This window comes from Kickxella alabastrina (genome assembly GCF_025024165.1).
Source record: "Kickxella alabastrina strain RSA 675 chromosome Unknown BX661scaffold_23, whole genome shotgun sequence".
NCBI classification, from domain to species: Eukaryota; Fungi; Kickxellomycota; class Kickxellomycetes; order Kickxellales; family Kickxellaceae; genus Kickxella; species Kickxella alabastrina.
Genome location: NW_026251494.1, coordinates 62266 through 76545, shown reverse-complemented (window position 1 = coordinate 76545; position 14280 = coordinate 62266). Strand labels below are relative to the sequence as shown.

General features: G+C 49.8%; 6 protein-coding genes across 6 annotated transcripts; 3 read left to right on the top strand and 3 right to left on the bottom strand.

Annotated features, from left to right (window-relative positions):
- Positions 1 to 803: 803 nt before the first annotated feature.
- Positions 804 to 1730, top strand: BX661DRAFT_145605 (kinase-like domain-containing protein; the record flags this gene model as incomplete). Its single annotated transcript, XM_051533124.1, has 1 exon — positions 804 to 1730. The coding sequence occupies one exon, from the start codon at positions 804 to 806 to the stop codon at positions 1728 to 1730; it is 927 nt and encodes a 308-aa protein (XP_051389548.1).
- Positions 1731 to 1962: 232 nt separating this feature from the next.
- On the bottom strand, positions 1963 to 3023 carry BX661DRAFT_56939 (uncharacterized protein). Its single transcript, XM_051539274.1, has one exon. It carries the CDS (start codon positions 2735 to 2737, stop codon positions 2195 to 2197), a length of 543 nt encoding a protein of 180 aa, XP_051389547.1. The 5' UTR covers positions 2738 to 3023; the 3' UTR covers positions 1963 to 2194.
- A 1-nt stretch (position 3024) lies between these two features.
- BX661DRAFT_56940 (putative methyltransferase-domain-containing protein) lies at positions 3025 to 4138 on the top strand. Its single transcript, XM_051539275.1, has 2 exons — positions 3025 to 3510; positions 3650 to 4138. Exons 1-2 carry the CDS (start codon positions 3077 to 3079, stop codon positions 3939 to 3941), a joined length of 726 nt encoding a protein of 241 aa, XP_051389546.1. The 5' UTR covers positions 3025 to 3076; the 3' UTR covers positions 3942 to 4138.
- Positions 4139 to 7602: 3464 nt separating this feature from the next.
- BX661DRAFT_186790 (porphobilinogen deaminase) lies at positions 7603 to 8805 on the bottom strand. Its single transcript, XM_051537098.1, is given in 4 exon segments — positions 7603 to 7791; positions 7812 to 8450; positions 8465 to 8607; positions 8619 to 8805. The coding sequence occupies 4 exon segments, from the start codon at positions 8644 to 8646 to the stop codon at positions 7618 to 7620; spliced, it is 984 nt and encodes a 327-aa protein (XP_051389545.1). The 5' UTR covers positions 8647 to 8805; the 3' UTR covers positions 7603 to 7617.
- Positions 8806 to 9417: 612 nt separating this feature from the next.
- Positions 9418 to 10223, top strand: BX661DRAFT_56924 (uncharacterized protein). The gene has a single exon (XM_051539273.1). It carries the CDS (start codon positions 9656 to 9658, stop codon positions 10133 to 10135), a length of 480 nt encoding a protein of 159 aa, XP_051389544.1. The 5' UTR covers positions 9418 to 9655; the 3' UTR covers positions 10136 to 10223.
- An 87-nt stretch (positions 10224 to 10310) lies between these two features.
- On the bottom strand, positions 10311 to 11326 carry BX661DRAFT_194473 (GRIM-19; the record flags this gene model as incomplete). The annotated part of the gene is made up of 2 exons (XM_051537884.1): positions 10311 to 10705; positions 11320 to 11326. The coding sequence occupies 2 exons, from the start codon at positions 11324 to 11326 to the stop codon at positions 10311 to 10313; spliced, it is 402 nt and encodes a 133-aa protein (XP_051389543.1).
- Between the last annotated feature and the right edge of the window lie 2954 nt (positions 11327 to 14280).

Here is a 14280-nt window from a genome sequence, read left to right as displayed (position 1 = left end):
CTTTTTTTTGAGCGCAGCAAAAAAAAGGAGGAAAACTCGATGGGTGTTATCATCCAATTAAATTGTTCGTGTTCAAAAGGACTGGGTTGGGTTTTGATTGAGTTGAGTTGAGTTGAGTTCTCTTGATGGTTGATTAGATAGCCCAGGCGGTATTTCCTTGGTTGGGTTGGGATTTCCCGAAATGTTGGACCTAGAAGTTTCTCATCCCTTACTTGGACAATATTTTTTATAATATCGCCACTCTTTAAAAAAAGCATCCGATACGAATCTTTTTTTTTTTTTTTTTACATTTATATTTATAAGAATAATTGCGCGATAACAGCGAGTTGATAGCGTGATTCTTCTATTTCCCATCGCTTGATGTAATACAATACAGTAAGCAACAATGGAAAAAGAAGCAAAACAAAACAGCGGGCTTTTTTATTTTTTAATTCGGGGTTCTGTCAGCCAAGCACAAAGAGCCAAGCACGAAAAAGCCAAGCATGAAAAAGCCAAGAAACTAAAAATATAAAAAGCATAAGATAAAATAAATAAGTGGTAAATATTTTGTCATCAGTCGTTATCTTATTCTTGTGTTCTTGTGTTCTTGTGCTTTGTTTTTTGTTTTTTTTGCTGTGGAACAAACAGGAAGTTTTCATATAAAGTTTAAAATAACGCACCAAAGACCAAAGTCCACAAACCCCAAGAACAACAAGAACAAAAAACATTCTATTTTTATTTTATTTTTATTTTATTTCTTTACTCATTAACTTGGCTCTTATTTTTCATCTTGTACATTAAACCTTTTATATTAATAATAACAAATGGCTGACATAATCACACATTCCACCAGCATATCCCCACAGCTGCACTTGCGCACAACCGTGCCGTGCAAATACCGAAGCGGCGCCATCCTCGGCACCGGAACCTACGCGGTAGTCAAGGAAATGCAGCACATTGCCAGCGGCCGCACCTACGCAGGCAAAATAATCAACAAGCGTGCACACACCAACCTCCGATCCATAAGCAACGAGCTCCGCACCCAGCTTCTCCTCCCACCCGCGCGCCCCCTCCTCCGCTGCCACGACTACTTTGAAACTCCCCACAGCGTCTACATCATCACCGAGCTGTGCTCCGGCGGTGAGCTCCTGCGGTATATGCGCGGCCGCAATGAAATAGAGTGTATACGCGTCGTGCGCCAGCTGGCAGAGGGCCTCGTGGTGATGCACGGCGCCGGGGTGGTGCATAGGGATTTGAAGCCAGAGAACTGCCTGGTGCGCAGCGATGGGTCTGTGGCGATTGCGGATTTCGGAATGGCCCGGAGCTTTGATCCGGATTTGGGGCCGATGACGTCGGTGTGTGGGACACCCGGGTATATGGCTCCTGAAATGGTCCTTCGGCGCGGATACGCGGTGGGCGTGGATCTGTGGGCGCTCGGGGTTGTTGCCTGCTTCATGCTCTCTGGGTCCAACCCGTTCCACCACAGCCGGGTGCGCCCGGAGCTGATTGCGAGCCAGCAGGCTGTCGATGCGCTGCTGGAGAATGCATGGTGCTCCAGTCCCTGGGTATCTGCCACGGCCCGGGGCTTTGTTCGCGCATTGCTGGCCGTCGACCCGGAGGCAAGATTAACCGCCGAGCGGGCACTGGCGCATCCGTGGTTGGCTGTGGATCTGCTAGAAATTTACTTTGCGGCTGCGGCTGCGGCTGCGGAGGGCGTCACCAAGGACGCTGTGAGATTGTGGGCCCGGTGATGATGACGCCTCCAGAGTCGCCGTGCGCCACAGTGTATGCGTCGCGCATATACTCGGACGAGAAACCTGGCGAAAAGCCACTGTGTTGAAATCTGCACTTGAAATTCCTTCCCCCCTTTTCTCTTTATCTTTTGTTTTTATTATTATCCTTTGTATTTATAAATTTCGTTTCTTTTTCTCATTTAGAATGACTCAAATGCACAGCGTTGCTGTCGTCAACCACTATACGGACAACCCGTCAGACTACACCATCGTCTCGCGCCCACAGCCTCATCGCCCACGGCGCTCCAGGTGCTTGTCCAAGTGCACGCAGCGTCGATTAATCCCTTAGACAGCAAGCGCGCCGAGGGCATGCTGGCGATCCCACTGCCCGAGCCATTCCCATTACAGCTCGGCTACGATCTCGCCGGCACCGTCACAGCAATCGGCTCGGGCGTCCGGCGCTTTTCCCCAGGCGACCGCGTCTACGGCCGGGTGCGCAACGAGCAAGCCGGCACCGTGGCAGAATTCGCCGTGACGGAGGAGGAGAATCTCGCGCGGATACCGGATACAGTGCGGTTTGTCGCTGCTGCCGCGGTGCCGGTGGCTGGGCTAGCGGCGAAGCAAGCATTGGTGCGTGCGCGGTTGCAGGCTGGCGACCGGCTGGTGGTCAGCGGCGGCATGGGCGGCGTCGGCTTGTTCGCCGTGCAGCTGGCGCAGCTGCACTTTGGCGTTACAGACTTACCGTGACGGTGTCCGCGGACAAGGCGCGCAAGGCAAAGGAATTGCTCCCCAAGGCGTTGCCGTGGTGGAGTACACTGGGTGCGACTACACGGAGGTACTGGAGGATAAGCGGATGTCGTTTTGGACACTATTGGTGACTCTGCGGCGTACAAGGTGGCGCGTTCTGGTGGCCGCGTTGTTTCTGTGGCGATGGTGCCGGATGCGCGGGCGATTGACGATTTTAAGCAGCCGGGTGTGCCGCTGTCCCTGTGGCAGTGGCTGAGGCTGCTGGCGCTGAAGTGCATTGTGGCGTGCGTCGCTTGGTATTTGACCAGGGGGTTTCGCGCGAAACAAGTCGAGTATCTGTATGCGTCCGTGGTACCGGATGGCTGCGATCTGGAGGACTCGTTCAATCCGCTTCTGGAGGACGGCCGCCTGAAGGTTGTCGTCACCGAGTATCCGTTCACTGAAAAGGGCGTGCAGGACGCGTTTGCGGAGCTGAGGGCCGGCCACGCAACCGGCAAAATTGTGATCCGCGTGAAAGACGACTGACCAAATTATTTTTTGGAAAATTTAAAAAAAAAACGTTTTTCTTTCTCTGTAGTTGTTGTACTATTAATTAAATACTAAATTAGAAGAAGAAAATGGAGCTTGTCAAGTGGCAGTACCGTAGTCCGTACAGCCTCAAGCAGCGCGAGCACGAAAGGCTTTTCGTCTTTGGCGCCCACACTGTCGTGATGCAGCAGCAGCCGCACAGGGAAATTAGCCTCCAGCAAAACACCGGCTTTTTGGTTTGGGATGGCGCGTATATTCTGGCAAAGTTCCTGTATGCGCGCCTGCATCTGCGCGGCAAGCGCTGTGTGGAGCTGGGCGCTGGAGGCGCGCTGGTGTCGATTGTCGCCCGGCTGGCGGGTGCTGCGCGTGTGGTGGCGACGGACATGCCGGAATATTTGGATTTTATCCGCACGAATGTCGGCCTGAACAGCGTTGGAACCAGCACACGGCGAGTAAACCTGAGGCTGAAGCCGAAGCCCGAAGCCGAAGCTGAGGTTGAGGTTGAGGTGCGTGAGCTCGTTTGGTAAGTTATTTTTTCCATGCGCCAATGCAATCTCTCGGGCCACACAACCTTTCTGAGTGCCAAAAAACCCCTCCAATTCAATTCAATTCAATTCCAATTTTCTAATTCTCATCATTTTTCTTTCTGCTTTCTTCAATAGGGGCCACCCGGTCAGTCCAGATCTGCTGCCTGTTGACGTGGTGTTCGGCTCTGAGATCCTCTACCTCTCATCACAGCACACAGCGCTCCTACACACGCTCTCCCAGCTCATGCAGACAAACCACACAGTGGGTTACTTCATCTACAAGCACCGCAACCTACAGGAGCAAAACTTTGCAACATTGGCCCAGGAACAAGGCTTTTCCGTTAAGGAGTTGCCTCAGGCCATGATAGATTCGGAATTTCACTCTGAATCTTACGCTTTGTTGAAAATAATGAAAGTAAAAATGTAGCCCCCCAAAAAGGTCCTCCGGCAACTCATCCCCCTCCCACCATTATCATAAAAATAACAATGACAAAAAGGAGAACTCACGAGTGGCGTCCTGTGTGAATCAAACTAAATATGAGCCTAGTTGCAAAACGCAACCGAGCAATCTAGCTATAGAAACACAAACTTGGCCAACAAAACAAGTAGAGTTTTGTTCATTTACGCTGAGACCATAAAATACATTACAAATCATGGCATAACGAAGGAAGGGGCATATAGGTTATAATTGATCTTGCAGGCGAATGACTCAAGTCATGACAATGAAACAGCCTGGTAGGGCTGGCTTGCCACCTACAAAACAAAAATTAGCACTAAAAAATAGGTACTGAAAGAGTAAAACATAATATAAATTAGAATGTTAAAGTCCCCATTTATTATTATATTCAATTCCTTGGTTCGCTGTTCTAAAGTGTGTATAGTTGTTTTGAAATAGTGGCAATGTCAATCGATCTAAGGCGCTTGCTGAAAATGTAAAGAAACAGAAAAAAAGAAAAGAGAAAGGGAGAGCCAGCCAAAGGCTGGAGAGGGTGGACAAATTTCCAGAGTGCCTTTTATACCTCTCTCCCCCTGTGATAGAGAAGGAGAAGAAATAAAAAAGATTGAAAATGAAAATTTTTTCTTCCTTTTAACTAATACTAATATAAATATCAATATAGGATCAGATCAGATCGTGTTTGATTCGAATTATATTTGATCATTTGATCATCCAAAAATAACAAGCTGACCATGCAACCGTCGCCTCTCACACCGTGAGATTATGCGTTCAGGGCAGGGCAGGGCTTGAAATGTAAGTAATCTTTCTCACAACAACAACAGCAGCAGCAGCAGCACCACATTCTACATTTGAAACCCAAAATTCCCAAACATAAACACACTTTTTTCTCTTCTCATTCCACAGGCAAATGGCGCCGGTAGATGCATTGGCAAACACATTGGACTCACTAAGCACAATGTCCATTCCTCAAACAACAATAGACAGCACCACGCAGCCACACCACTTCGAGCAGAGCAACAGCCACGAGTCGGTGATAAGCGACAGTAATGGTGACACATGGCTGGACATCAGCTCTCTGGTGACGCAAGCCACCAAAGAGCTCGATGTCGGCGAGCTTCTCAAGCCCTCCAGCCTCACTCTCTTCGACGCCATGACCTCAGTCGAAGTGATGGATCCCCGGCTAGACATGGGTATGCTAACCTTGGAGGACGAGGCAGAAATCAACCAATGGGACATAAACCGCAGATTAACACTAGCCGATGTGCGGTGGATTGCCGAGCGGCTCTTCTGCTGCGAAATGACCTGGCATAACTCGGCCTCACTGCTGCAGACTCTGTAACGTGCAATTACTTCACTGCCCGCGACCTGCCCCCGAGGCAACCCGGGATGGAGCCGCGCGACCTGGTATTGTTCCCATTGGTCATTGCCACTGCTGCCTGCTGCCGTCGCGTGTGGGCGGAGTACGCCAGGGAGAACGTGTTTGCCGAGGAGGACGTGTACTTTGGCGGCGTGCCGGTGGAGTTCTTCGACCACGTGACGCTGACCCAGGCCTCGGAGATGCTCACCGAGGCCAGCACATATCTGGCCGACGCCAGCGCGGCCAATGTCGGCGGCGAGGGGGATGCGGCAGCGCTGCTGCTGGAAATGGTGGAGATCCGCACACTGTGGCTGCGCGCCCTGGTGTACCTGTCGGCCGACCACCTGAGCGACGACCCGGGCGCGCTGGATAAGGGCTCGGGCTTGCTGGATCAGCTGGTGCGCCAGCACAGCGAGCATGTTGCTGCGAACCAAGGGCGCAGCAATGGCGTGGGGGATGCGGCCATGGCGCCAGTGCCGGTGCCCGGGTGCTTCGACCGCAAGTGCATGCGCAAGTACCCGACGCTGGCGCCAGTCAAGCCGCGGCCGCTGCTGTCGCTGGCAGAGTCGCACACCCTGTTTGCCCAGCTGATCCGCGATCTACGGCTGATCACACCACTAGTGCGCTGCCAGAGCGTCGAGCGGCTAATGCGGGTGTTCGCAGGCGTAGCCCACCGCCAGCCTCCACCGCTGCCATTTGCAAGGTCGCTGTTTGTATCTGTGCTTGCGGCGGATAACCGCGTATTGCTGGGGCAGCCGCTGGCGGCGTTCGTCAAGCGTGCAGTGGCAGAGCTCAGTGGGCCCCAAGTATGGGCGCTGCTGGCACACCCTACGAGCGATCTGCTGCTGGATGCGAATGATCGCGTGGACGTGTTTTGCCGCGAGGCTGCGCGCTCCCTGCTGGACTGGTTCCGAGCACTATGCCAGAATGCGCCAAGGCAGCGGCGGATCGCCACGAAGTGCGCGGCCTCGTGGGACGCCCTCCAGGGGGACGCGGAGCAGCTGGATATTGACCTGTTTCAGGCACTGCGGCTGGGGAAGCCGGAGCTTGCGGAGGATCCACGGTGCAACCCGTTTTGGTTCAGCTCGTGGGCGTACCATATGAAGCTGCTGCTGATCGAGGCTGCGCTCATGGGCGGATTCCGCCTGGACGTTTACCTGGCCCACGAGCTGCCCTGTGTGCTGGGTTATGCGGCACAGGTCTTCGAGGCGCACCACGCGCACCTTGTCCGTATGGCGCAGATGCTTGGCAGAGATAACGGTGGGCCAGGGCCGGCGGCTTGTGCTTCTGCTGGGCAAGCCCGGCGCAGTGGACACTGCATGCAGTGCCCGAGGCCGAGTGCCGCGCGCAGATCAGCCGCTGGACACAGCTTGTGTTGGCGCAGAAGCACCTGTCAACGGCACTGTGGCTCGTAGCTCACGCGCTGGAGCGCCTAGGCGTCGTGCGTGCGCCGTGGATCTGCGGCATCGCCGTGTGGTGTCTCCGGAGGCTCTGGAGACTTGGCGTCGGCTGGAGGCTGAGGAAGCCCAGGCTGTGCGCTTTGCCCTAAGGTTCCGTGCCTTTTCGAGGCTTAACTCGCCGACGGCACTGTCGTTCACTGGGTGGGTCGCTATGGCTGCGCAGCTGGATGAGTGCCCGGTCGGTGAGCTGTTCTCCCACGCGGTGTCGATGCTGGGTGAGGCGCTAAAGGCGTTAAATGCCAAGTGCTTTTCCACTGGTGGAAACCCCGATAATGGTAATGGTGGTGCTGGTGCTGATGCTGATGCTGATGAGAACCAGGATCGTGTTGGCCTGAGACTTGCCGCCGAACGCAACCTCGGCGCCCTGGCACTCATCATCAAAATGCGATCTCCGGCGCTGTGTGTGACGGGCGCGCAAGCACTGGCGTACCGCAACCACATGCTGGCTGTAGCTGACAAGCCCGAGGCCGAGGAGGCTACGACTAGGCCAGAGGACAAGAACGAGGCTGAGGAGGAGCTCACGCCAAAGTCAAAGTCAAAGGCCAAGCGCGATCGCAAAAAGCGCAGCGCCGCACGCCAAGAGGCACTGCTGACCAAACAGGCGCGCCAATGGCAGACTGCAGCGGACGCGTTGCCGCTGGATCCCTCGTGGGCATGCAGCAGCGACAGATATGCGATCGACTGGCCCCAGTTCAAGCTTTGGAAGCACGAGCCGGGCAACTAGACAAGATTTCATTTTTCATTTTAGAAATTATTAGATTAACAAATTGCGAGTAAATCCGCTTTCTCTCTATCTGGCCTAGAGACCCCCTCATGTGGATTTGAGAATCTACTTTCTTACTGCCGCCTGCGCAACCACCTCGGCCGACGGCGGTGGCGGGTGGTGGATGGCAGCGAGGATGCGGCTGGCGCCGGCCGCGCACATATCCTGGGCCAAGCGAGCGCCCAAGCGCTCAGCGTCAGCGTCGCTAGCCACAGCGGCCTGCGCCTGCAAGCGCACCTCCTCAGCGCCATCGGCGACACAACAACCGCGCACAGGCGCAGCTCGTCCGCTGCACACCACGCCGTAGTGACACCAATCGGCACCGAGCACCCGCCCTCAAGCCTCCGCATAAGCTCACGCTCAGCCAGACAAGCCAGGCGTGTAGCCCTGTGGTCGAGGCATCCGTGCAGCAGTGCCTGCGTGTCTGTGTCGTTCTCAAGCACCTCGATGCCCAGCGCGCCCTGGCCGACGGCATACAGCACGGCGTCGAGCGACTGCGAGATGCGCGCGCCCATGCCTTGCCGCCGCATGCCGGCCACCGCGAGGACCAGCGCAGCAAATGGCGAGTCTGCAGCGTCCAGCTTGGCCATGCGTGTTGTCAAGTTGCCGCGGATGTCCGCGAACCGCAGGTGCGGGTACAGCCGCCGGAGCTGCGCCACCCGTCGCACACTGCCGGTGCCGATGACGCTGCCCTCCGGAAGGTCCTCTAGGAGCTGCCCTTGGTTGGACTTGTGCATGATGACGGCGTCCCGAGGGTCTTCGCGCTCGGTGATCGCCAGTATTTTCATGTTGGGCGGCAGGTGCGTCGGCATGTCCTTGAGGGAATGGACGATCATGTTGATTGCCTTGGCCTCGAGAGCTGTCTCCAGCTCCTTGGTGAAGAGCCCCTTGTCGCCGAACTTTTCAGTGCGACGTCTTGGATCTTGTCGCCGATCGTCTTCATTGTCTCAACCTCAATTACCAGCCCCGGGTGCGCTGCCTGGATCAGTTCGACGACCAGGTGTGTTTGGATGAGAGCCAGCTTGGAGTCGCGCGTGCCGATGCGCAGAACCTGCGCTGGCTCCGACGGGAGCCGTGTGTTGACGAAACGGGCATGGGCTGTTTGAAATAAGAAAAGAAGTGTTTAAAAGGGGGTGATTGTTGAAAGATAAAAGAGCAAAAAAAGATAACAAAGCCAAAGTAAGTGCAAGGGAAAAAGGCAAAAGAGGAAGATTTAATTGCAGCGCCAAAGAAATATATTTTTTCCGTCGCCACTCCAAAAAGAGAAAAGACAGGAAAATTGGCCAACTGGCTGGCTGGCTGGCTTTTATGCGGAGAAAAGCGATTTCCTGCATATTGTAATTGTATTGCAGTTTTCATAATTACTGCCCCTGTAAACCACTACCAATTTATGCATTATGCTGACAGTAGAGAAAAAGAATGTGAGATGAGGGGTAAATTGACACGGCTTCACCTTCACCTTCACCTGACTGCCAACTGCCAACTGCCATAGCCAACTACTGCCATAGCCAAGCGCCCTTCATCCAGCCTCATCCAGCTGTTTGCCTTTCACCAAAAAATCAATCAAATAATTAAAACAAACAAAAACGCCCACCTTTCCCTCTTTCCGTTGTTTTGGGTTTTAAAATGTAAAGGATATCTCCACACCTTAATTTTTCTTATTTTTCCAAAACATCTCTTCCATTTTTTTATCAACCCAATCCCAAAAACCCAAATTCACATGGATGTCTCTACAAATTCCGCAACTATCGGACGTCGTCGCAGAACGAAGCCATGCGTGACCTGCGTGCACGCCTCGCCAGCGACACCAGCACCACCAGCACCAGCACCAGCACCAGCACCAGCACCAGCACCAGCACCAGAACGAACACTAGTGTCGTCAGTACCAGTGCCAGCGCCAGCGCCGAGCCAGACGAAGCAAGCGCACCGAGTGCAGACTCTGCCTCAGACTCCTCCGACACCGAAGACATTGACCGAGGAACAGCCATTATAACCGTCTACAACCTGCTGAGTAACCTCGGTGACCTCAACCACAGCAACCGCCAGGCGGCCGAAGACCTCATGCAGCACTTCAACTCACTACAGATCCAAGTGAACCGCGCCAATGGCTCCGGCTCTTCTTTTTCTTCTTTGGCTGCAGCAGAGTCCTCTGGTCGGTCAGAATCGGCGTTCCACACGCCATTGGGGGAGTATACGAGCGCATGGAGGCGCGGTGCAGACTGACTTGGATGTTGGCGCGTTGAGTGAGCGAGCCGGCCGCCTGGCAGAGGAGAATCAAGTGTTGAGGGCCGATGTTGCGCTGCTGATGCAGTCGTTGAAGGAGCAGCAGGGGATGGCGCGCGATTACGAGTCGGCGCTGGCGAAGGCGCTGGGGGCGCTGAGGGCGGCGGCGTTTGAGAGTCACGTGGAGGTCGGCAGTGTGCAGGAAAAGTACCGGGTGCTGCTGCAGTCGGAGGGTGTGCTGAATGCGCGCTTGGCTGAGGAGAACGCCGGCCTGAGGGGCGCACTGAGCGGCGCTGCCGCTGCCATAAGAGCGGCAATGGATGCTGCGGACCACCCGGACAACAGCAGTGCCGTCCTGTAGGTGTCCCCCTGCCAGCCAGCCTTTTGTAATTGTTTTCGTTTTTTATCTCCCGTTGCGTCTCCTTGTTTTCGTTTTTCACTTCTTTAACCTATTTCGTTCTTTCATTCTTTCACTCTTTTTGTTCTAACTGATTTATTTCTTTAAAGCGCTTCTGCTCCACCCACACAATGGGCCTCTATTCCTTCTTGAACCCGGGCTGCTGATGGATCGGAACATTCGCAATGACATCGGGAACATAGCGCGTGCCATGGTAGACGCTCTTCCCAGCCTCCCATCCAGGGACATCCTTCATAATAACGCGCTCCCTCTCCAGCGCCGCAAGCTTTCTGCGGTACTCATCGCGATCTGCCTCGGCAATCAGCATCGGTGTCAGGTGGATGCGCGCCCAGATCTTCTCGCGGTCCAGCTCGCGTCTCTCGTCCAAGCCCTGGTACAGCTTGTACCACCCGTAGCCCATGATTGCTCCGGCAATCGCAAACATACCGACGCCGCTGGGTCCGCGCTTGGGAAGACGCCGCTCGTACCGGATCGACGAGAACCCGCCCTTGGGCGGCATGTCCTGCGAGGGCGCTGCTGATGTGTGGTTGCTCATTTTTCTTCCCGTCTGGATTTAGAAAAAAAAGTATATAAATGAAAGAGAGAGAGGAAATGGAGTATTTTTTGGTAGGCTGTTGCGATGGCGATTAAAATAATTATTTAAAAGAAGAAAAATAAAATGGAATTTGAATTTGAATTAATGAAATCTTGAAGCACTCTTCGCGCTCATTCCCCCCCCCCCATACTTACGAGCCCCCACGCCACCTCACGCGTGTGTGCTGGCTAATCTCTAGCGATGAACGATAAACTTTGATTTAATACTAGGTTGTTGATTTAATCTGAATGATAATTTTAGATTCCATTTCCCACCCCCATCCTTGCCATGTCATTTTTTGTCTGTTGTTTTTATTTTTGGGCAGATAAAACATGTTAAACAAAGAGGGATGCCCCAAAAAGACGCCATATTCCGTCCCAACGTGCTTTTCCATTGTCTTCCAACTCTATTTTGTGTGCTTGGAAGCCAACACCCCTCCCCCTTTTTTGCCGCAAAACAACCTGGCCTGCAATCCACCTCAAGGCTGTTGCTGTACATTTTTTGTTATTGTTATTGTTTTATATTATTCCAACCGGGTACTGTTAAATTGTACACGCCATTGCAACCATTATTCACTTTTTTTAATTTTCCTGACAAATAATATACAGAAACCAAATGCTTTTACGTTTTGGCCAAATCAACTCCTACAATTGACAATTAATATACATTGTTAATGGACAACATAACAGACTGTTTAATACATTGCAATGTAATTGTAATTGGGATCATTTATAATAAAGTTATTGAAAGAGTGGCGAATTACACAATCTTTATGAAATTTCGCAACCAAACAACAAAATAAATAAATAAATAAATTTTGTTTTACCTAATTTGGTCGCGACGCTCAGATCAAAATAAAATTAAATGTTTTCTAAATTAGAATCATAAACCCGAGCTTTTCTCTCTCTCTCAATACAGTGGAGTACTATTGGGTTTGTCAAATTCAGTAAATATAAAACTCCGCACAACCAATTCCCTGTCAACCACCTCGCCCCCTTCCCCCCCTGTCCGTCTCTGTTCTTTTATGGGCTTGTAGACACACATACTTTTTTATTTTGCGCCAATCGTTCCAGCCAATCCTGACTAAATGTCCGATGAGACTCACTATGCGTGCTTGTCCTTCTGACAACGCACAGACTAAACTAAAAAAGATGAGAGAGAGGGAAAGGAGTTAGTTTTGGAAATAACATCACTTTGTTTTTGAATGTTGTTTGTTGTTTGATTGGCGCTCGCCAATATTCTATTTGTAAAAATAGAAAAATTATATAAACAGCCCAAGTTTAATTTATAATATTTATTCTTCTTCCTCCGCTCTCGGCATATTATCGATTGTACATTGTTCCGTGTGAACATGGGGCCGAGAGTCTTTTTTCCATGGAAATGCAAATAGAACGCCGATCAATTTTTATCTTTTTGTTTTTTTTGATGACGCAGCCTATACCAAACTTGAAAACACCACAGCAAAATAACAAAAATATATAAGGTGAACTTGAAATTGATTCACTTTACATGGTGGGGGGGGGGGGTTATCGCACAAAAGAAAACCCATGGAAAACGCTTGATCCGCAAGAGTTTTTTATGTAGGTTTCCAATTTCATAAAGTTGGAATTTATACACCAACATGTTGATTTTCAGTGTTGATTTTGTTGAATAAAATGGCGGTTCATTTGATTAAGACCATTGTGATCCATTGGTGTCCTGAATCCTGCATATTAATCGTACTGATTCTGTTTTTTCTACGTTTTTGCATAGCGTGCAGGCACTTTTCATTCTTTTTCTACCAATTCAGAAACGGTCTTTCATTTTCATTTACTTTTTTCTACCCTCCTCCCCTTTTTCTTCTATTTTTCTTACAGGCAATATGTGGCTTTTGGTTCGTTAGCACAATTGAAATATTGGAGCCAAGAACAATTGAACTAAACCTTTTTTTCTGCTTCTTCAATTTTTGTCCTGCAATATCAGAAAATTCTAGAAGCAGTAACGGAATATTTTGCATAAATTTTTATGTTATTTTCTCCACGTTTTTCTCTACTACTACTTTTTTTGCGGACGGATGCATTGCTTGTAGAAATACAGTAGTAATACATCATTTTAATGCAAGTGGTAAATTAAGGCTGAGCAAAATAAAATAATTATTGAATAACAAAAAAATAGTATTTTGTTTTTATTGGATTAAAGCTAGTATAGACTGTTTATTAAATATCTGACTACCGGTCAATGTCCATTTACGGCATACTCCTTGCATTGAATCAAAGTAGAATAAAAAGGAACCTAGTAATGTAAAAAAGGGAAGAAAAAACTTTTATTTCTTCCTGGGTACACAGTCGCTTACTCAATCAATCAATCACTTGGTCACTTATACATAGCATCCGATGCAAGGACCAAAGACCCAAAAAAACTGCTGATGAATGAATCAAACAGTGAACACATACAATGATCTGACTTTATATTTTCTTTTTCTTTTTGCTTCAGGCACAAAATAAGAAAAATGTTGAGCCATGTAGGCAGACCAACGCATGTGCCAGTCTATATTTTTTGTAAAGCCCAATTGAAAGATGAACAACAGAAAAACCGGCTTGAATGTGATGATGTTTTTTTTTTGCTCATACCAGAAAAAAAGTGTTAATCAGTCAGACACACGTTAGACAAGCAAAAAAAGGCGGAAGCAGTTGACAAGAAAAAGAGCAGCATTTTTTTTTGCAATTCTCTTTCAGCCCACCCCCAAATTTTTTATTTGTTTTGGCTGGGCTGTTAATATGAATGCAAATTTGAGAGCGTGCTCAGGAAGAATATGACAGCACAGATTATTTTATCCAGTTTGTTTTTGCATTTTGTTTTCGCTTCAGGCTGTGCCTCCCTCACCCAAGATAATAAGGCGCACCGTTTTCTGCATATTTTTTGTTAGTCGATTGTCGACTAAAAGCTGTTTATATTTGCATCTGTTATTTTGCTCTTTGAAGCTGGAAACAAGAAAAAATTGAAATAAAAATGTATGTAGCCAACCACAAGAAAAAAGAAAAGAAAAAAGAGGGACTTAGGGCCAACTAAATTACCAATTGTTGCTCAGCGGTCTATTTTGCCATTGCCTCTACCTCTCCCCCCTTTTCCTGTTTGGCCAAATGCACGCTTTTATTTTACCTGGTGCAAGGTCGAGACCAAGGCGGAGCCGTACTTTTTCTTGTTTTTTTCCTTCTTTTTTTTGGTGGTCAAACCGAAGATGCCACAAAAATAGAAAAAAAGAGAAGAGAAAAGGTATACAAGTGATTTTCAACAGGCATATGTGTCGGGAAAGCCCATTTCAGCCCATCTCTTTTTTTCCTCTTTCTCTCTTGCACGATTTTATTTGCTTTATATTTTTCGTTACTTTTTTCCTCCCTTGTCTCCCCTTCTTGAGCTTTTTTTAATATTCTGTTCAAATAACGGTTGTGTGCGTGCTTTTATTTTTCTTCTTTTATTTTTCTTGCGTCCATTGATATTTTAATCTAAATAAAATACGCACTTGGGTCCAATATTC